Source organism: Aptenodytes forsteri, unplaced genomic scaffold, assembly GCF_000699145.1.
Source record: "Aptenodytes forsteri isolate BGI_AS27 unplaced genomic scaffold, ASM69914v1 Scaffold119, whole genome shotgun sequence".
Taxonomy (NCBI): Eukaryota; Metazoa; Chordata; class Aves; order Sphenisciformes; family Spheniscidae; genus Aptenodytes; species Aptenodytes forsteri.
Window position 1 is genome coordinate 4,886,913 of NW_008796165.1, and position 23,760 is coordinate 4,910,672.

At 36.6% G+C, this 23,760-nt stretch overlaps 1 protein-coding gene across 2 annotated transcripts in view; it reads left to right on the forward strand.

Annotated features, from left to right (window-relative positions):
* The window catches only part of MAST2 (microtubule associated serine/threonine kinase 2), a 146,499-nt gene that overhangs the window by 8,593 nt on the left and 114,146 nt on the right, over nt 1–23,760 (forward strand). Inside the window, exon 1 of one of the 2 annotated variants that reach the window (XM_009287316.2) lies at nt 6,371–6,507. The exons of the other annotated variant lie outside the window; for it this stretch is intronic. Within the exon in view, the coding sequence (XP_009285591.1) occupies nt 6,502–6,507 (6 nt within the window). The 5' untranslated portion in view covers nt 6,371–6,501. Of the gene's footprint in view, nt 1–6,370; nt 6,508–23,760 lie in introns of those variants that run through there. 2 annotated transcript variants of the gene reach the window in all.

Below are 23,760 nucleotides of genomic sequence, written 5' to 3' on the forward strand. Positions count from 1 at the left end.
GCAGCAGAGTCTTTTTGCGCACCAGAGCAGTGTGAAAATGCAACTATTTTTCTCTTAGCATCCAAGACAGTTCAGTTATTCCCTGTAGTTTGTGTTCAACTGTGTGGATATACTCTGAATTTTCAAATCTGTGAATACACTTTAGCAGCCTTTTTTCTTACAGGAACAAACTGTTTCAAGTTTACATACTCTTTCAGGAATTGAAGAAATGGGGTTGGCTTTGGTGGGCTTACTAAAATTTTGCTATCTGAATGTTTATGTTTCTACTTGTTAAAGGTTATTCTTAATTATCATGTGGGTTAAGTAGTGTAACTTCTGGCCTGGGTATCAGTGGCACATTTGAAAGAAATCGCTAAACAAAATAAAAGCCACCTAAAAATGCAAGTGGTATGGAAATGATTTATTAGACTAGGTTTAATGTAGCCAGGTACGCTTTAGAAATACGCTTTTTCACTTTACTCATATCTTGTGAAAACATTCTGTTGCTTCTGTAAATAATGCAGCGCAGAGTTCCTTAGACTTGGCTTATGAGCTTTGCAATCATTATCTCTATTTGGGAAATTTACTACAAATCACATTTTGTAGTTTTGTGATTCAGAGCCTAAAAGAAAGACTGGTAGGTTATGCACCTATTCATTTGAATTTGCTAGTCTTATTTATTCCATATTAGAAAGCTAATTTCAGTTTGAATTCAATTATTGTATACTATAGCATAAATACACATGGCATTTTACATAAATGCTTCTGTATGATTAAACTGAAGTTTCTCTCTTTGCTTTAAGGATCAAGAATGACATCCAGTAAAAAGTACTAAGTTGTTTCAGATTTTGATGGTCTTTATTCTAATGTTCAGCCTCACTGTCCTTAACTATTCTTCCATACCAATTTTATTGATATGTCTGAAGGTAATAACGTCCATTTTTCCATGCATCCTGACATGTAGTTGTCTGCTGTGGGCATTTGAGTGAAGTGTTCTGCTGCAGGCTTTTCATAATATAGTGAATAAAGAGTTTAATTCTTCCACTTTCTATGCAGAAGATACCCTGACATAGTCATTGCTGTCCTTTTAATGAATTTCTTCTTTCTTAAATAAATAATTGCATTTATAGTTTTGTATTGTTTCTCTTTGGAGATGAGATATATATCATTAAAATCAGGGCTTTGAAGGTAGCAGGATTTGTCTATGAATACAAACAAGTAATTCTCTGGATGGAAAGTGGTTCAACTTTGTTTTTACCTGTCTTTGGTCAAATCTATAAATGACTCATTTTGCTAATGGCAATGCTCCTTTTAAATCAAATTGTTTTAGCACAACAGATGCTTTTGTAGCCGAAGGTTTCTCTTTCCAAAATGCTCTTGGATATTAGTGTGATAAAATCATGTTTGGAATGAGGATGAATATAATTATTGCCTATTGTATGGCATAGCTTAAACAACTGTAACCCAATATAATTGCTTTTAAATTACTTTCATCAAAATATGAAAATATTAATTGACTGTGACATTTATCACTTGTTTTATATCACCATAGGCTAATAAATGTCACTTGTGTTGGCAGCCAAAAAATGAAATTATATCAGATGTCATTGGGGTAGGTTAGTGTAGTCCGTGAGTAAGGTCCTTTCTGCTCCATTTGTTCTATGAGCTGTGGCTTGTACATGCTGGTAATGACTCTAGGCTACATTGGTTTGAAATAGAACAAGCCAAACCAATGGTCGTCTCCTTCCCAGCAAATTTGTGGCCCTCAGACAATTATAAAGTGTTTCCAATATTATGCTGCTTTTTGTCTTTTAGGTATATGTAGTGATCTCCTTCTCTGTAAAAATGTGTGTAGTTTAGCTTTATTTTTCATAATTGTAGTGAATAATTTGGCCAAGGTGGAAGAAAAGAGATCCTCCTGTGGGGGCTAATTGTTGGATGCCTGTTGGGAGGGGATTAGGATCTTAAAAAACTTAAACAATGAGGATAAATTTAAAGGCTGGAGGAATGGATTGTGGTGAGGTAAGGGCAAGAAAAAGATTGGAGGCGACTTAAACAGGGACATGAGTGGTTTTACATATCAGATTGATATGAAGATTACAAAGGCTGTGGGCTGACAGTTTATTCTCTCTAATGGTTTCCAGTCATTTACTATTTGTTTTTCTAGCTTTTATCTTCTCTTCCTTTCTTAAATGTGAATGTCATGCAGCTTCATGTTCTTAGCTTTGTTGACTGTTTCGGCAGGCCCTACCTTAAAACTCTGTGAGCCATATTTAAACCTGGCAGTTCTGTTCAACTTTTGTCTCAAAACGTTTCTTTATGAAATAGCACCCAAAACTTGTTGTATTGAAATGGGCAAATATTAAAGATTTTTTTTTTAACAACTGTATGATTGGGGACAGTTTTGCTGTGTGCTGGTGACTGCCTGCTTGTAAATTTTGATAGTTTGACAATGCTGAGCTGATATTTTTCTTCCAAAGTGGCTACCATGAAGAAAGCCCCTCAGGGACATGAGACTACTGTAGACTTTCAGAAAGCAATGTTGTGCTTGATTAAGTTTAGACAGATGATGGAGTGATGTAGTAAAATCATTTTTGTTAAGGCATAATATAACAAGAGAATGCAATGTAGTACCATTGGGACTGATAAAAATGAAATACTGAAGAAAAACTATGCCCTTACATATAGCTTTCAGCAGCAGACGCAATAGATGTAATTTAGTTGTATGGTGCTGGAAAACATAATATTGATTTACCATGAATCAAGAGAAATAGCTTGTACCTTGCCTGGTTGTATGGATCGCAGCAATCTTGGTGAAGCGAGTTACCTAGAAATGGTACTGTAAGAGAATGCCTTCTTTTTGATAGAGATGGGGAGGCGATTGTAGCCAGGTAAAAAAATCCAGTTACATGTCTAAATGAGGAGCTGAGAGGTACTTCATGTGCTGTTGCTGGGAACTGCCAATTTTCCATGTACTTAACTCATATTTTTAAAAAAAGAACAATTTCTTGAAAGCTAGCCTCCACATAACTTGCATAAAATTGAAGGCAGAGATTTAGTGGAATGAGAGGGGTTTGGGGTAGGACTTGCCTTGCATTACTTGCACATATAACTTCATCTTTTTTGTGGCGTTTGTATACCACAAGATAACCATATTTTTTCTGTTTTAAAAAAAATCAAACGAAATAGCATTAGAGGTGAAATTGCAACGACTTCAGAGAAGGTTAGTTTGGTTACTGCATGGCATGTAACTTATTTCTATTTTTCTCTTGGTCTTTACTAGGTGAATTACTCGAAGTGATTTCCATTCCTTGCTTGTGTGTTTTGGCAGACGATATAATGCTAGCAAACAGTTTTACTAACTTTGCCTTTCAACCAGAAACAAATGTGTTTTCTCATTGTTTTAGAAGTTGGTGTATGGCTTTCATTCATTTATTCCTTAATCCTCAGGTGACCTAATTTCTTCCTGAAGTAAAATGAATTTTAAATACCCTTAATATATACACTGATATTTTAAACAAAGCATTCTAGTATTGGTGTCTTGAGTTCTCAAAACTCTGTTGCTTGGGTCTCCTGATGCACTGGTCACTAGTATCAGGTGAAAATTAATATTAAAGAAACGACTACTTATTTTTATTTTATTTTTGAACTTACAAAAATTCCCTATTGTAGGCAAATTACAGCCTTTCTGACGAGGGCTTTACCTCCCTTCATTATTCCTCATTTATCCTTAAGCCACAGTGTGCAGATCCTAGTTTTGTAGGTGAAGTCAAACAGCATCACGGAACTGTGCATGTTGTATAATGGGACTCGAAAGGAGGCTTCATACTTATGTATGTTCCATTTTCTGAAAACTTTGGAGTTAACAACAATCACTTCACTATTCTCTACTTTTCTGTCAGGAAGTATGCTTGATTAGAGGGCTGCTAAATTAATGGCAGCAGGGTGTGTTGTGCAAATGAAACCTGACCACTTGAGAAGTGATGTTTTAAACGGAACAGTTGCATTTTTTTCCCCAGCTAGCCAACTCAATTTCTTCCCAACTATTCTTGGTGAAGAATTAGTGCTTCTAAACTCCTAGGAGGCAGATTTGAGAAAGCATTAAAATGATTCCTTTTGGTATTTCAAGAGCCCCCTGCTCTCCTGAAATAAAAAAATACAGCAAGATATTTAGCTGTAAAAATAAAAATAGGCTACCTTTGTACGTGGGCTGGGCTTTTGGGTCTTTACTGAGTGTTTTTATGGAGTTGGTTGATTTGGCCTCTTCCTTTTTATTTAAAAAAAAAAAAGTTTGTTTTCATGAACCAAAGAGTGGCATAAATTTGCAGTCACCTTGTGTGGAACAAGTTGTTGTTAGGATGAGGAAGGATGGGTGACCCAAATCGTATATTAAAGCTGCAAGTGCTCAAACAGTTTGAGATGCTGAGTCAATTCTAATAGAACTCTCAAAATGAAATAAATGAAATTCCTGTTTAATACTTGTGTAACAGGCAGGTTTAGGTTCTGTATTATGCTATACAAATACAGGGGAAAAAACCCCTTCTATAACTCTTGAAATGAATCGGGATTCTTTCCTAAATGTCAACCATGTCCCACATTCTCTGCCACTTGTAGTCGTGGATGTGTGTCAATTTCAAAAAAGCAAAAATAGAATAAAATCCTTTTAGTGTAACGGATAGTGATTTTTAGTTGGTGTTAATGGCTAAAAATTGGCTTTAAGCATAATATTTTGGAACAGTTGAACAATACTGTAGGCTTTTACTTAACTTGCCTCTCTTACAAATCTTGTTTCTGCTCTCTCTCACAGTCTTTCAACCATGCAAACAGACATATTTGAAAAATGTATCTTTTTTGGTCAGTTTGAAATAACATTCACTTTATTGTTAAATACCTATTATTCTTTTTTTCCCCTCTGAATCTTCTGTTTGGGATTTGTGTTGTTGCTATTTTGTGTACTCCTAAAATGTTACGTGCTTCATAGCATCAGGAAAACCACATAGAAACAGAAAATGAAAAATTATGCAGACAAAGTATAAAAATATCTGTAAATATATTTTAAGTTGTAGCAAAGGACTGTGCTTAATTCCCTGCATGGAGCAAAGCTTTTCCAGATGGACGGCATCTTAAAGACTTTCACTTGGAAAATGTAGACAAGGGAGTCAAAGTAACTCTAGAGATCATAAAATACAGCTGAATGCGCAATAAGGTAGAGATAAACAGTCATAGAATCTGAACATGATATTGGTTTTTAAAGGTTAAAATTTAAATCAAATTCAGAGGAAACCTGTTTTAGTTAAAAATGAGGGAATATGAGAATAATAAATGTTGACATTTTAAACCAAGGACTACTAGGAACAAAAAGACCATCCACCCATCTGGCTACCAAGTAGCTGTCGAGTTCTTAGGGAAAACTATAGAATTTAATAGAATAGAAAAATCATAGATATAGATGGAACAAACAAAACGCTACTTCAAAATAATTTTATAAGTTTATATGAGAGAAATACTGAAGGGATTGCTTTGGAAATATCTTCCTTGTCTTTTAATTGCCCCATCAGAGAAGAATATCTAGTAAAGGGTTTTGTTTCCCATATTAAAATGCATGTTTGGGTCTTGTAAATGCTTCCATAGACCATCTATTTGTATTATCTTTTACTAAACTTCTGTGATAAATTATAAACTGAAAAGTTGGTTTCAAATGCATATTATGGAAGAAAGGTTGCAGTGAATGTTGAATCTTATCATATGGATATACTGCCTTTTGAATATTTCTGGAAGCAAATCTTATTTTGCTGCTTTAATATGTTTGAAGTCCAAATTAATCTTACACCTAGATTAGCATTACTGGGATGTGATAATGGATTAAGTACTGATCTTTTTTGCCCCCTGTTTCATCAGCTGCTTTCTTCTGCAGGAGTGGTAATTGCTTTGGAATGGAAATCTTCAAATAGTATTTCAGTTGATAAAGATTTGTGCAATATCCATGCAGATATTCTTTTGCATTAAAAAGGATTTTTCTGCTATTTATTTTGACACATGTTAAATAGTGTAAGAGATATCAGAATGTGAATCATAATTCCTTAAAGAACTCGTGTAATAGCTATATGAGTAGTCTTGTGGAAATATAAAATCATAATACGGAGATCAGCTCATGAAAATTTTAAACTAAAAATATGAGTATCAAGTAAGAAATAGAACTTTTATCATTGTTAATACACCTAATGCCACAGGATTGACTATATACAAAGTAGAACTATCATAAGGGAACAATGTACAGTATTAGCTCAACAAGAAAAGTACAAACATTAGTACTAACATTAGAAGAAAAGTGCTAACATTACTAATGTGAATAAGGTCTCCTATTTTTGATCCAGGTAAAAATTCATCTATGCTATTTTGGTCTGGAAGATTAAAGACATAGCTGCAAATTTGATGGAAATCCAACCTCAGAACAAATAGAAACAGAAGTCAGCTTTCAACATCAGATGAATTCACCAGAGCAGGCGAGTGTTAAGAAAGTTAATGAAGGTAATGTAAGTAAGGCTTGTAATGGACTTGTAGCTGTGCACGTGGCTAGCTACTGCATCTGAACTGAGATGTGGCAGCTTTGTGTCCTGTCCTTACCTGACCACTCACAATAGTTTGACCACGGCCTGGTTTGCAGGCAGTTTGAGAATTAACTGAGAAATTAAGACTGTTTATGCTATTCCTCAAGGACAATCTCAAAACGATGGGAAAAACTTCATTGCAATTTGTAAGGGCAGCCAGTATGTCACTGGAATTATGATGGTAACTCCTGGTTGCAGGAAAGAGATTAGAACTCCACTGACAGCAAAATACTGAATAAGAACACTTGCTAAACACAATTTGAACTTTTAACAGAGAAAAACATAGCAGAGGACAGAAGTGGGAAAAACTGCCAACCAGTGACATAATTTTACAAGAAATTGATTTTTGGACATGGAAGGTTACCTTCTGATGCACAAGACGTAACAACAAGCCAATACTAAAAGAATAGCCAGATATTGTATAGACTCCCTTTGTCTCCTGGTGGTGGATGAAGTAGAACTTTCTCCAAAGTACATAGAATTTTAATTTTTACAAGTAATACAAGATGCTGATACATTAACAACACTGCCAGCAATCAGTGTTAGAAGATCTGAAATAATCCTTTCTCAGTTTATAAAGCTTGCATCTTCATTTCTAGAAGCTGATCGGGAGAGACCTGTCACTCTCCTTTTATTGCAGTATTAATGGTGGAGATTAATCCACCGGTGTATTTCCAAAGTCCATATCATAAGTATGTGTAATATGAAATTTAATAACCAAGTCAAAATTAAAGTAAATATTTTCACTGATTAACATAAAGGTGCTAATTCTTTTTTCAATGGTGAAAGCCTTATTTATAGATGCAAAAACCTGAAATAACCGCTCATGATAGTTGCTGGTGGAATGGAGTCAAATGAGAAAACCTTTGGATTCTTGGTAGCTCTCTTCTCCTGGAAAAAATCCTGATCCATAGTGTATTCTTCACCAGTTTGATTCCTAGTACTGGAGTGCATCCTCTTGTGAAAAGACGTGGTGATTTAGCTCCATCCATCCCAAATGACACATTTGTGGCTTAAGAAGTATTTCAGCGGGGACCTCAGTGTATCAGCAGCAGACAGATCCTTCTGTAGTCTTCACTTGCAGAAAATTGGTCTTTTGATAGTCTTGCAGCTACTCTCTCATAAGGGAACTTGTAGCGCGGTGTACTAACAGAGTGGAGTAAAAAGCCAAAAAGGTTGTATGTTAACTAGAGAGGATTCACTGAAGATGAGCCACAAAACAAACAAAAAGTGCCTCCACAGAAAATGGCAACGGAAGCCGTAAAATCAGATAATAAAGCGATCCTACCATGAAGGCAAAAAAGCAAAAAACAATTAATCCTCCCCAGAGGATCAAACTAAACAGAAAACAAAAAGCAAACAGGCTTAGTGCAGAGAAACAAAGGCATATAGAAGTGGCCATGTTGCCACTAAAAAAATCCTGTCCTTAAGCAGATTAGGAAAATTCCTCTTGTGCTAAGCTTTCACAGTTTGCCTACTATATATATTGTAGGCTGTTTTTGAATGCTTCCGTAAATTGCACATCTAGAAAATGCATTTCAGAAACCTGTGGCTTTTAAGCCTTTTGTTATCCAAAGAAAGAAGTCGGTTGTAAAAGAAGCTGTTATAAACAATACTGCAGTCTGTGTTGCATCAGTGCATTGGAACAAAATTTGCTCTTCTGGTTTCTTTGAAGTTTGCATATGTACAAATGAAAATGTATGAGCTTTTCCATTTATCCCAAGAAAATAGAATTTCTTTGTATGTGTGTGTATTCATAGAAATTGTGTGTGTATATATACATATGTATGGAATAATGTATATACATTGGCCAACTGTATCTCTTTAGGACCACAGAGAATGTAGATACTTCATAATCTGTATTGCTACTGTTTCAGAAGCGTGGTCTTCTGAAAATTAGAAACTTTTAATTTCCATTTCCAGCACATTTACATGCACCCATTTGTATGCATCATTTCTTGTGCCATCATTGTCCTTTGTTCTGAGTAGCTTTCCTCTCATGGGAATTCTCACTTGATTTTACTCAATGAATCCAAGAGACTGTGTCCTCACTGCAGCCAAAGACTACTTTTGCTGGACTGATGGCTGCCAGCATTTGAATATTCATTTCTTTTAGACGAACTGGAGATGCTCCTTGCTGAACTATGGAAGGCACTGCTCAATGCCTGTGCAGTCACACTGCAGACCTTTGAAATTACCTCTCTTCTTTTGGCTTAGAAGGAGAAGTTATTTCCTCTCTTCTGAAAACTTGTTCCTTAAAGTTGGTGCTTGGAGGTTTTTTTCTAGTTTCAGGCTCAAGTATATATTACATAGGAAAATGAATTTTAAGAATAGTAGCTAGCTGTCTCGGCTAGGAGTCTGGAATTTGTCTTTGTGAATGACATGACCAGAACCAGACATGGCATCATAGCTGCTGATGTGTTTCTGATTGAGCTAATGGCATTATAATAATTTCCATATTATGTTCCATCCTGTTCTTGACGCTGCCTAACAGCTTGTTTGCCTTTTTTTCCAGACTCCAGCTGTACATTGTCTTCAGTGAACTGTTCACAGTTTCTCCCCTATCCTTTTTGAAATTACTGCTGGTTTGGCCTTACGTGGGTGTATGAGTAGTTAGTTGTGTATATATCGATTCTGGCATTGTGTTGACCACTCACCTAATAATTTCCTCACACTGCCAGGGATTTACAGAAAATCTGCATGTTTGGTCTTGTGCAGTATCTACTAATGTACTGTATGCTGCAATTAATGGAAAACCTTGAGGTCTCCTACTAACATTTTGCTATAATAAAATAATCTACTTCTGATCGGCATTTATTTTTTTTACTTCTGTACGTGAGATGTTTCACACGCCTAAAACATTACCCAGCTTTCTGTCTGAGCATATGGGATACTGAGAATGCTTACTTTATTCAGAGATGCAGGAGTGCAAGTAACAGAATTTTCTAATTTGTACAGTGAACAGGGGACAACAAAAACGTTGGCTGTCATCAGTGAAGAGAGAGAATGCCTCAAGTCAGCATTTAAAAAAAACGCAAACAAATCCAACAAAACAACAAACCAAACATGCTTTTGGATATATCTCACCTATTTCTAATTTGCTTAATAAAAGTAGAACAGGGTGGGAAGAGAGTAATCTTAATCACTTACTTAAAGGAGAAGCTTAACTAATATTAGCTTCCAATACCTAACACATTTTAAACACAAGAGACACTAGATTTTTACTTGTATAAGGGAAGGGTGCTCCAGTTATTGCAGAGAACGCAAAATACATGATCATATAGTCAGGGAGCAGGCCTTTAATGTGTGCACGCAGTTCAAGGAGCTCCCAGCACTAAAAGAATAGATTTGCTCTTTTAAGCTGAAAGTAGCAGAATTGGACTAACTTAGAGAGGTTCATAGATGATACCTACAGAGACATGATAGGGTACTCCCATCTTAACCGTGGCAGCCTCTGTGCTGCTGCTGAGGATGTGCATTTCAGAAAAAGAGGACAACCTGCTGGGAAGCACGGACACAATCTTTTGGACGAGACCCACCTTCCAGGCGATGTCACTGTATCCTTATGTACTGAGGAGGCTCCTGCAGCAGAGGTGATCCCTAAGGTTAAGGGGAAGCTGATTGTGATAGTGGGAGATTCTGTTAGTAAATGAAGTTAAATGGATTTCTGATGTAGGATGTTTGAGGAGGGATACTCTCGAGGCTAACTTCAGGTTGCCAAGCGGGACACTGAAATACAAGATTTCTGTGATAACATTCTCTGTAATACCTGCCAGCTACATGTGTGGGAATTGGTAGACAAGAGATTAGCAGCCACCATGTGTGGCTGACATAATGGTGTAAAAAGAAGGGATTAGGTGCGATGGGAGCTGATCAGCCTTTTAGAACTGAAGGCATCTGCCCAGGAGGACTGCTGCACCTCAGTCAAGACAGAATCATGCTGTGGGCACTACAAATTAAAAAGAATGTAGAAGACTGGAGACAAATCCAAAATAGCATCTATTCTTGGAGTTCAGACTGGTCTTCCAGGAAGCAATTATTTTATTACATCCAAAATATTCTCTCTATTGATTATCCTAATGAGGCACTGGCCCAGTCTGTGTGGACAACTGAAATCTTCCACTCCCATGACTTGTCCTAACTTTGCAGCTTCCCTAACCTTATTTAATGTTTTCTGTATGTTGTCACTGTCCTGGTATGAGAGTTGGTAGTACAGTCCTGGAACTGCATTTTTTGCTATTACAGGCTAGGATTCCTGCCCAAAGAGATTCCATGATGCTTTTCTTCTGTAATATTTTTATCCTGGTAAACTTCATGTACAGAGCCATTTCCCTGCCCATACATCTTAATCCATCATTCCTGAAAAGTAGATACTGACAACACTATCCCATAGGTTATCCTCCTGTGGGTAGGTGTGTGGGATGCCTGTTACAGAGGGTGGGTGGTTGATGCCAAATATACTTTTGTTTTATTTTTCAGGCTTCTAGAATTAATGTGGAAGCACTTGTAACTTCTGCTTTGCTCTGTTGCTCAATATTGCACATAGCAGCTAACTGGCATTGTAGGCAGGTTCATTTCCCTTTCCTATATCTTGTTATTACATTGTTCATTTGCCTGTTGGCTTTTTGAGCCCTTTTTTGCTTCCTGCATTTCTCAGGCTCCAGAGACTTATGTACCTTGATAGGAATACCTGAATCTATGAAGGAAACCACAGAGGGGGATTTTCAGACAGTGCAATGAACTTAATTTCCCACTTTTTCCATTGAAATTAATGGAAATTGGTGCAGTGAGGTCCCTATATTGTTTTGGCAATACTATCTTTTTGTCAGTCATTTGCTTTATCAGTTTTATATCCTGTTCATTATCTCTATAGGACTGAACAGGCAGTGGAATGCTATTTACGTATAATGGAATTAGCAAAACTTGAAGTATTAAGACTGAAAGTAAGGTTTAGTGCTCTTCAGTAGCTATTTTACAAATAATTCTGTCTAGTTTGTTTTACAGTACAGATTCTGCTTCCTAGAACCAGTACACATTTAAATGCTCTGTGTACATCTGCATTTAATGTTAAACTTGGGTAGAGAGGCTTAGAAATATTCAATTAGAATTATTGGGAAAATGAAAAGAATAATTTATTCATCTATAATGTCTATTGATTTTTAAGTATGTAGGCATAATGTCTATTGATTTTTTTTTTTTTAAGCAAGTTGTACATTGCAATTTAAGCAGACTAGGCATAAATGCTGGCTAGCTTCTTACAGCTTCAGGCGAGGGAGGGAGTATGATTTGAGTTGCTTTACCTTCAGCTGAAATATATTCCAACACCATGTTAACAAAGCAATGCACTTTCCCAGGGGTTCATCTCCTAGTAAGACAGCGGACTTACTACATCTGAAAACCTGCTTTTTTTTTTCCTGAAGATAAGGGTGTTTTTTGTTGGTTCCCCCCCCCCCCACGTCAAGCTGATGTTTTAATTTGTTTCAAAGATAAATACTTCTATAAAAATAAATGATGGGCAGAAAAAAGTCATAGTCTAATTCATTACTTAAAGAAGATAGTGGGGAATTAATAACAGTGAAAAAACCCCAAGAGTGTTACCTGTGACGTGCTTTTTTTTATCAAAGTGAGAAAAGACCATTTAAGATGTTAAGTCTAAAATATCACTTAGCATATATATAAATCTGCAGTAACCCCAGAAGCTGCACTGGGATTACTTTGGGTTTATGTGTGTTACGTAAGTCCCCCTATAGCCAGTCATCTGTAATTTCTGGACTAGATGGTGGTTTTGCTTTCTGATGTTAAAATTCTGAATTCAACAAAAGCAAAGTCCATATTAAAAGTAAACCCTTAGATCCTGAAAGTTTCTGTCTGAAGGTATATCCTTCCTCTTAAGTAAACTGAAATGCTTAAAATGTGGTGGTGAATTTGGTGTAATGTTTTAGCCCCAAGAATATGATTTAAATGGGAATTGCGGTCTTTCCTTTTCTTTGCGCTTTTACTTCGTGAGAAACAAAAAAGTGAAAATACTAAAAAAAACCCCAAAACCTCAGAATATGTTGGAAATATTTTATCAATTTCTAAACTTTTATTGAAATGAAAAATATTAGTTATCACAGTATTTAAATTTAGCGGAGAATGAATGAACTTAATTCAGGTTTTGTGTATGCAATGAATGATTTTACAGGATCACTTTAATTCTTTTACTAATCCTTAGTTCTGGCTGCTGAAGTTGCACTTCTCTTGTGAGAATTTGGTGAGTCATGCAGCTTGTGGCAGCACTGGCTGAGAGAAAACGTTAATGTCTAAATATGGATTAATGAGTTAAACATTTAAAGGAAATAAACTAAGGATTTTGATGGAGAATACAACTTATCATACCAAAGAGCATATAGGTAGAAGTTTGCTATTGGAAAGTTAAATCGTGAGTCTTTCTTTGCAAGCTATTTAGGTTATTTCTTCACAGATGTTCACTAAACTTTTCTCTCTTTAGCTTTTTCTTTGTAATTTGATCCCTCAAACAAAAATGCAAAAGGTTCTGTGAAACTTCTTATAAGAATTTTTTTCTCATTAGTGAGTATCATGAAAATTAAGTCTTTTAACATCTACAACAAATAGTCTTTGTACAAAATGTCCTCTAACATATGTGGCAAGCATATAAAAATTGTAACTTCTACTCTGGGAAAAGCTATTGAATTGGGGCTGATTGTTAGTGGAGTGGGATAGGCAAAAGAAAATTGCAACAAAACTGTTGAAAAACAACAGTGAGAAAGCTTGTGCAGAGGTATACAGCTGTTTTTTAGGTGCTTGCACCACTTTTGTACTTAATTTTTTTCATGTACTAAAAGTTTGCCTGTAATATGGTTTAAAACGCTTCACATGCTACTTTTTCTGTATGTATTTTGTAGGTTGTATGAAATGTGTATTAGAGAAGCACGGACTTAGATTCTGGTATTCCAGTTCTCCTATAGTACAGTAAAGACAATGAGTTAAAAACAATGTACTAAAGACTTTTTTTTTTTTACAACCTAGAAGCTATTGTGAGCTGAATGCTTTAAGCATGCACTGAATTGAACCTGAAAGTGTGAACAAGGACATTGATTAGACTAGCTGTTGTGAGATCTGTCAGGTTCAGGAAAAGCCCCTTCCCGAATCCTCTTTGGAGAAAAGGACTGTTCAATGACAATTTTTGATGAATTTGCAAGTCTTGCAAAGACTTAAGAAATTTCTTCTGTACCGATAGGTACAAACTGGAATATACCTTAAAATCTGCCTTTGAAACCAACACCTGAATGAAAAAAACTTGCAGTTTCTTCCAAAAGGCATAGAGGATGAGGAGAACTCTGTGCTTGATAGTATGGAAGAGTAATGACAGTACAGACAGTCCTGCGTACCCGAGAGGCTTTTCCTGATGATGAAGTCAGTGTTTGGTCTAATTTGAAGTATGGTAAAGGAGAGAAGACAGAAGTTTTAGAGATTGATTAAGATCTTTTGTCTTCATATATTTTCTAGAGAGTTCATATTTATAATTTAAATGCAACAGAAAGAAAATCCTAGCCAGAAACATGTCCTTGTAATAGAATCAGCTGTTTCTGTCAGTCCATTACAGAGCACACTAATCGCCCATCAGAACTAAAAGTCATTAGGTACAGTCTGCAGTTTCTCAAATCTGTGCTTTGGGAGTGAGTGCCTGTATTTTACCAGTACTTTAATTGGGGATGAATTTTCCTTTACTCTGAAACAGATCTCTTGGCACCAAGTAAGTCTGAATTATCCAACTGTATTAAATGTAAGGTTGTTCAGAAATAAATCTGTGAAAGATGTTTAGATGTATCACATGCTTTTTCATATGAGAAATCTTAGAGATCCAAAAACCTTAGTTCACTTGACATTTGCACAATTTATGATATACCTGAAAGACAGGCCTGGATGTGGTTATTTAAAAATATGCCCAGGGATGAGGTCAGTCATCAGATGCCTATGGTTCCCAGCTCTGCTGCCTTTCATTTTGAAAGCAATAGATGTTGCTTTCCCAAGATAGGTTCCACCTCCTCTAAGCCTGGAGATTGTCTTGCATACACCAGTATAAACCTTTCACCACACTCAGTTTGATCTGTAAATTAATCTTGGGTTTGGCCTAGCACCACTTTGCGGTTTCACATTTTATATTTCACCTTCAGAGCCTTGCCACGTGTGAACATGACAGGCAGTGTTGTTCCCTTGAAATTAGGATAGTCCAATATTATTATTTTAAAATTAGGGTAAGGTTGGTGGTTATTACAGTTCTACCTCATCAAGATTTGGAGGACCATTTAATTGCCTTTTTTTTTGTCTTTACAGTTAATTTAAATATTGCTAAGCAGATAAAATACCTGTTTAAAAGTATGTGTGAAAGACACGATAGGAGAGCATGTTTCAATTTAATGTTTGTTTTTCACTGAAAATACTGTTTTCCAGAACTAATTATAAAAAGGCAGTTGTAGAAATGCTTTGTGTTATAACTCTGAATGTCACACTAGGTGTGTAACCACCTTATATTTCCAGGGGATGACTCTCTTCCTTTACACATAATACAAATGTAAAACTTCTGTGGTAATTGGCTTTTGCTGTAAAAAATATTTATTATCTGGGAATGAAGCAACAGAGCCCTTTCTTTCATCGCTTCTGTCAAGGATTTATGTTTCAGTTTGGCTGCAGTTTGGAGCCCAGCAGACATAAGCAGTATCAGAGACCGTTTACTTCTGAGGGCAAAGAGAGAAATTAAAATTCTGTTGGCTGCTTCCAAAGATGTAAATACTGGCTGGCATCTGCTTATTCCAAATTTTCACATGGTGCTCAGCATGTGGATTTCTTCATTAAGTGGATGATGGCCTTTGACTATTCCTTTGCAAAAAATGATCAGAGCACCCTTTGGCTGTCCCTCCTTCCCTGCTTCTGTTGATAAAGAGTGATTTGAGAGGGGTAAGCTGAAGTGCCTCATGTAGACTAGCTAAGCAATGAAAAATTACATCATCTTGTTTTGTTAAATAATGTCCAGTCAGAGCAGATGTAATTAACTACTGAAGTTAATGGATGCCTTGTGAGGTTACAGATGCTATCAGTCATAAACTAGATGAAGGCAAGGGAGCTTTATATGCTTGGAATTCCTTTTAGGACTAATTACTAAATATCTTTAAAATTGATTGCTTATGCTTTCAATTTCTGAGAGTGTTTTCACATGATCTGTATGTGGACTTGCTGCAGCTTTAGGAGAGGATGGGAGACACCTCCATTGTTGAGGCTTTTTGAGGAACTAAAAAGTTGCTCTTCTCTATGACTTTCTTCCAGAGTTTTACTATTAGGAAACTTGGTCTTATTTCAGGGGTTACCAAGCCATCCAGCCGTCTTGGGAGACTGGTCTGACACAGATTTTCTTTTTGTCTAAATTAGTTTAGAAATATACAATTGTAAAGATAAAATTCTGTTGATGTGTCAAAAGTCTTAGTCTAACATTGACAAAGCAATTGGAGACATGCAGGGTGCCTCTCAAAAACCACCACCAAAGCTTAATTTCTGCCTCTCTGCTTCCAAATACTGTACAACTGGGCAGTCCATGAGAAACCAAGCTGACAGAATAAACAGAACCCTTTGGACTGTTGCGAGATGCCAGCTGATGATGTTAATATTGAGCTGACCACATATCTTTTCTTGGTTCGACTACAGTGTTGGAGATTGTCTCTCAACCAATGTATTTCAATATAATTTTCTTTGTAAACTTTGATCTTTGTTCACAGTATGTATTAACAGTGCACTGAATGGATATGAGCTGGTGAGCAGGTCCAGGAGTTTTCATGAGATGCACATTGTTTTATATAACTTTTATGTAGGATAAACCAGAAGGGTCCCCAAACTGACCAAAATTATGCTGGGCTTGATTATTCAGTTTTAAATTCAATAAAGGATGTTGAAAGAATTTTATAAATAAAACTGGTGGTCAGGTAGCCTTGATGTCAGCTGTCAATTCTTTTAGAAACAACCTTTTAAGGAGTAGATGTATGTATAGTAGAAATTACAACTGACTTAATAATAGATTAATATTAGTACGAGCCAACAAGGGAGAGAATAAAACTGGATTTGTTTGTTTGTAATGCTCTTGGCATTTTTAGCAGCTGTGACTGTTTCCTTGTGATCATTGCATGCCCAGTCTTGAAGGAATTTTTGGTGCAAGTCAAGACAGAGTAATTTTAAGAGCAGCTTCTAACAATAGCATTACAGCTGTAGTCCTGTATGTCTCCGAGATGACACTCTTTTCTGCATTTTCCAAAATTTTGTAGAACGTGACCTTTTGACTTAAATTTCTGAAACTGGTGCAGTCTGGCAAAATGAAAGAGAATTTTGAACAGTTGCTCCCATTATTTTGGATGACTGTTCAGTGCTGGGCAGGCTGTTTCACACATAGGGTGGATCAGTAATCTGCTTCATGGCCTTGTAAAATTAGAATTAAGAATTAAGTAATGAGAAAGATGAATGAGCTAAGCTGTGCACTTTATTCCTCTCAATATTCCTTCTCCCTTAGGCTAATTTGTGCAAAAATATAATACCTATAAGGAAGATTTGGAGCATTTATTAAGGGTGTTACTTCTCAGGTTTTAATGTATAACCTGCCTTTTATTTACAGAGGACTACCAAGCATCTTGCTTTTTATTTCGTTGATCCACAAGCACGTTTTGCGTAGCTGTTACTGTTTATTTCAGGGAATAAGTTATAATGATCTTGAAGCTACTGCTGTTGCAATTTATGAATTGTTATGAGAGCAAATTCACCTTTTTTCTTCTACTTTGCTATTTTTTCTATGCTTCTGTGCCACATCTAGGACTCAGGGTTCCAAAATTTAAGCTGCAATCTTTAAATTTACTTTTTCCTGCAAATGAAATTACGTCTTCAAAACATAATCTTTTATGTGCTACATATAATTTAAAAATAAGTTTGGCAAGTGTATTTGAAGAGGGCTGCTGCTACAGTTTTTTTTAGCCTTGAGGAAAACAATCAAGTTGATAGTAAATTCGTTTGCTGACATCTAAGGGTTGAACAGCTGAGTTACTGTACCTGCTATTCTTGATGTGACCAGTGTTCTCAGGCGTTGTCTTTAGTTTTCAGAAACCATTCGCTGTTTAACCTCAGCTGAAAAGCTTGAGATCAAATATGAAACTAGCTATTTTCTTTACTGTGAAAAGAAAGAGACTGCTGCTTGACTGATAGCACGAAATTAGAGTGACCCTGTGCTCTCAGTCCCAAACAACAGAGATAGGAATGAATCCTGTGGAGGAAATGAGACTTGGAGAATTGCAAGTCATTCATTGCTCTGGCTAGCGAGGGATCTGTGTCTACCACCCTGCCCTTGGCTGCAGACGCCTACTCCTTGCGTAATCTGTAGCTCAGCTGTGGCAGCTGGCTTATTCCTGGGGTTGGGCAACTCTCCATTCACCCACTTGGGAATGTCATTTGCATGCATCGTTTTTATTGTCATCTGCCTATCCAAGCCATGATGTGTGGTTTCAGTCGTGTTTGTTACCATGAGTGGGTTCAGTCTGGCCTCTGGTGTACTGCGTAATGTTGTATTTTGGGCTTGAAAACATGATGTAATGTTCAAAATATGGAGTAGACACTTCAGCTTACTAAAATACATATATATATATATGTGGGAGTGGGCACTGAAAATATTCTGAGGAAAGTGGGAGTTCTGTTTTGAGATGTATTCTGGAATTATTTTAGGTCAAGTAACCAATACCCTTAATCTTACGGTAAGCCCTGAGGTTAAGTGATATGAAAGGTTAGTGGGAGACTTTTGGAGGCATATATTCTTGACAGGTTAATGCACAGATGTGACCTGGATCCTTAGCTTTGGCGACAGAGGAAGAACTTCGTGTTACCCAGGCAGGAGGGCTGGTGGGGGAGGGAAAATAATTTGCTGTGTTTGAGAATTTTGCTTAAAGTTTAAAGGGCTTTTAGCTTTATTTTCTTCTGCAGTAACTGCAATTTGAAATAAATCCAAAGGCTTTTTTTTTTTTTTTCCCCTGACTAGTAAGGGATTTCTAAGCTGAAGAGAAGAGAAAGGCTGGAAGATGCTAAAAACATTAAATGCATCATTGGCTGATTCATGACCTGTGGGTTTGAAGACTCATATAAACTGATTATTTAGAGAAACAGGGTCGCTTGTTAGATAAACAGCTGAGGTTTTTTTCCCCATTTGGTTTTATATGTTAACGTACTTTGCAAATGACATTTTTACTGACACATAACTTCTGTTGAGGTAGAGAACTAATCCAAATAATATATTTAATTTGCTTTGAACTTCTAGTATGTTTTAGGGTAACACTGGGTGAACAGGTATACTGCTAACTATTCTAGTGCCATGCACATTGTCCTGAAGGCTCTGGCACCATGAAGGTGACATGTCTTAGGAAAGGGCAGTTCCAGGCAGTTTGGCTGGTACTGGGAATATGCGAAGATACACTGGGATGAAGATATCCATGGCAATTCAGGATTTGTGTGATTGCAGGCATAAATTCTGTACAGTGTGGAGAAAGGTCTGGGAATTAAACTCTGTGTCCTCTCAGTATTTTGAATGATATTGGCAAGAGCTTGGGTATTCATTTTCTGTATTTTAAGCATTTCTGTAGCTAAGCAGATGATCTAACAGTATGAGCCTGAATTTAGTTTCTAAAAAGTCAGTAAATTATAGAAAATATCTGCAGCATATTCCATAGGTTAATCTGACATTCAATACAGATACGGTTTTAGTGTTGCTGTTTAAAATTCTTTGCTGATGAGTTTGGGAAACAAGTTCAGATGTAATCATTTCTAGAGAGAGAAATTGATAAGTACTGTTTTTAATAACCATTTACAATGATACAGTGAAAAGAAGGAAATTATTTTTCTTGACAGATTCTGATAGGAGAAAGAGAAGCTTAGTGTGGGGTGGTTTTTTTTTTTTTAATCACCATGAAAAATTCCTTCCTGTTAATCTGATGGATGGATTATAGTTTGTCCTTGCATGGCCAAGTTGTATGTTCCATCAGAACTGGAGATTCCAACCCTCATTACATCATTTCTGTAATGCAAATGGTTATGTATAGAAAGAGATTTAATTAATCCCCTGCTGGTTGGTAGTATACCCTAAAGCAAACATAGTTAGCAAAGGCAAAATATTAAAACATGAGTGCATGGTACCAGGTCAATGAGTGTCAGTGGAATTTCATCATCTGTGAAATATTAACTTATTAACTGAAATGTATTTACTGTTATAGCTGTAAAAATATTTGTCTATTGTCCCAACTGGTATGATAGTGAGCTACCTTGCAAGAAAGCCAAGGTCAAAGGCAATCTCAGGAATCATGCTGTCTGCTCTGGCAAAAATATGGAACATCCTGAGTGTAGCGATGGTTCTCACTTTAATTTGAAAAGACTACATTTAAGCTGCCATCAGTGCAGACTCTAGCATCCAACTTTGCCTGTGGGTCTGTGCCATATGTGCAGCTACATATTCAAGGACAAATTACAAGACTGAGAGAAAGTGACAATTTTGAGTGATGGGCTCCTGTTTTCTTCACACTTTTATAACGTAACACATCTGTTTAAAAGATATGGGTTGTATTGTAGGTCAATGAACAACTAGATTTCCAGACTTTATTTCCATTTCATATTGTGTGTATATACGTATGCAAAAAGCCAGCACTTGCTGCCTGAAACATTCCTGTTTTCAGATGCAGTTTCTGTATACAAAAGATCACAATAGAATAAATTTTCAGTATCTATGCACTAAACAATGTATTATGTAAACAGAAAAGTGATGCTTAAAATGGCCAATATCTTTTCTCTCCTAGCTTCCTTGCTGCCTCAAAAATGATAGGTCCAGTAAGGATCCAGTCCTATTGTGAAACCTGAACGGTAGCATGTTACGGTCTCCAACTGATTTTATATCTGCATGATCTGAGATGATAAACCTAAGACAAAAGGAAACCAATTATAAGGAACTCTTTTGAAGGAGGGTATTTGAACCAGCTTTTTATAAATTCCACGATGCTGAATTTCTTTCCCAAGGTTTATTTTTAACTAGTTGTCTGAAAATCTGCTCCTTCTTTTGTCATGTAGAGATCAAGTTGCATGTTTAATAATTATGCCTTGAAACATGGAACTGATACAAAAAATTAACTTTCACAACGGTCTGTTCCTGTCATTTGGGTACTGCAAGATTAAATACACTTCTTATTTTTTAGGATTTGTGAAAGTAGTTATTTGTTTCCACTTCTGAAAGTTCTGTGTGAATAATGTGCAACAATCTTTCAAAATAATCTTATGCTATTTATCACTTCATATAACTCAAACTTAAATGTAAGCCTCTATTTTGAGGGTTATGTTGTTGACCTGGAGAGCAGGTGGCATAGGGGCTGGCTGAAGTAATAATGGTAATATATATATATATATATGGTGCTGGCAGCGCACGCGCTCAGGGAGGCAGATGTGCTGTTGGAAGAGGCAGTCTGAAATCTTGAATGTTCATGTGTCGTTCTCATCAGAAGGGTGGTCTTAAATGAAAAATGCCCTTTAGGATAAACTAGCATATTTACTTAACAGATTACAGCTGCACCCTATAAACAGTGTTCCAGACCAAGTAGTCACAGCTCAGCACTCTTTTATTACTTATCTTACCTCTTAAAACATGATTTATTTTTTCAGGATACATGGACATGTAATGCCAAACTCCTTTGTGGAGTGGGTGGAAACCAGTGAAATCATACCACCTCCCTCATAATTTACTATCTAAAACTGATTCTGAGTAGAGTTTCACCTTTATACAGTAGTTGTGAAATGCTGTTGGACTTTTGTCTTATGTTTTGCATAATTGTTTAATCAGTGTTTTTGTAGTGCTACTTCATATGTTTGAAACTACTCTATCATTTTTAGATGTAAACTCAGTTGGTGCCATTGCACACATTAAAGTGTTAAGCCATCTTAAGACCCAGTGGAGTCTCCACCCTGTGAGTGTACCCCCATCTCTGGTAGGCATTTTCATTGTCCGCTCTATCCCCTGGAGATCTGCAATGTTAGCCTGACAGTGGACATCCCCAAATAGGTGCCCTGAAATAGGTCATCAGTTCTGTCTGCAGTCTGCTCCCTCCTTGCTTCCATCTCCAGGCATTTTCTTTCTTCTTCTTCCCGGGGCTATAACTTTTTTACATGCTAACTCACTGGTGATTCAGGACAAGCGAAGCTCATAATTACTCTGCTCGCAGTTGTGTAACTTCCAGCTCTGATGCTTTTGCATTGGCCCCGCCATTCCTGCTCTGGTTTGGAGGACTGTGAGAAGTGCTGTTACCAGCCCTGCTCTGGAGAAGCAGAAAAGGGCGAATAGCTGGGAGGGTGCAGGCTTGGCGTTTCTCCAGAGGACAGGAGAAGTGCTGCGGGAGTCAGGGCATGACTTGGTGTACGGCTGATAGGGGTTTTGAAGGGGATTTTAAGACTAACACGAAATGAGGCATAGTGGAACAACAGGTATAAAAATTGATTGCCTTGATTGTGCTCTTTGTTGTCAAGACCACAGAGGTATTAAATTTGAACTACTGCCTATTGATTCCACAGCTGCACTGTGTTTGTCAAGGTGGAGGTGCAGAATGAAAACAATTGCTACATGAATAGAATAATATTTCAATTGCATTGAGATGTCATCTGCTAGTACTTTTTTCCTTCCTTATTTGGAAACTCAGTTGATCGCAGATTTCAAAGGATGATTTCAGGAACAAAGCCCAAGTCAGTCTTTCTTTTAACCTTGCATGCATTTAATCCTGCATTAGCTACATTATAGGAAGTATTAAAGGTAATATTGTGTGAGTAAAACAAGTGTACAGTAGAGGAAAGGAAAAAGTTTGTCCACTCCTGTTACTGGACCACGATTCCCGTGATGTATGTCTGTAAGTCACAATTACTGGAGCTGTACTGCTGCAAGGAAGTGTTCTCTCCTTAAGTGACTTTTCAGCCCTAATGACTAGAGCAAAGCTTGTAAACATGAACCCTAAAAGCTCAAAAATTAGAAGGTAGAAAAAGAGATTTAAAGGTCACTGTTTTCCTTTTTCAGCCAGTACCTTGAAATTCCAGAGCTTTATTCATTCATTCTGAAAATTTCTGGGGCTGACTGTGTTGGAACAAATGGAAATGCGCCATTTGAATAGGAAAAGTACACTCTGCTAAGCACCTTTGTTACAGCAGATCTTCTTTAAAGAGGATAAATTAAATTAATCTGCTCATATGATGTAAGAGATACAAACAGAATAATATATAATATATAATAACTATATCTTACCTATTTATCCATTTGCAGTGGCAAAAAGCTGTCATTGCTACGTAGACTTCACGGTTGGAAACTTTAATTCTTTCTAACAAATGACAGTGGAAGAAGTACCTTTTTAGAACATAAAACACACAACCTGTTATAGATGCTAATGATTTATTATCTTATATACTTGAAATGTTTTGACTAGATCTTGACAAGTTTGTCTGATGACAGGAATTTATTTCTTGATGCTGTAAGCTGTCAGCCTTGTGATAATTCACACATGAAATTTGCTCAGTGCTGTTAAACTGTAATGAAATTTCAAATTGCAGAGAACTCACACTTGAAAATAATAACAGCATGTTTAAGATTTAATGTTTGAGGTGGTGGTGGGTTTTTTGTTTTGTTTTGTTTTTTGTTTTTTTTTTTTTTTTTAAGTTCTTGTTGCTGTAACTTTTTGGTATCTTTGAAAAACTTTACTAAGTAATATCCAATGTATTACTTAACTGACCAGTCATTGACAGTTTGTCAATAACATTGTTAATCATTTAAGTCAGCATGTACCCCATAACTAAATATGGAAAAGAGGCTACCAGATTTTATGGATTTGTTTTTTTCTGTTGACTTTTTTCAATATTCAGTGAAAACACAGATTTTTTTTTTTTTTTTCTTCTTAGTGGGGATGAAAAATACTGCACGTAGATCAGTATTCTGGAAGTCAGAAATTGAAATTGGCTATGTTGCCACTTCCCATTTTGTTGTGAGAAGCTGAAGCGAAGCAGCCCAGGTCAGCACGAACACGTTTCGAAGGTCTTGTCCTCTTGCCCCGTCCCGCACCGCCGCGTCGGGCAGGGCAGGCGTTGGCTTGTC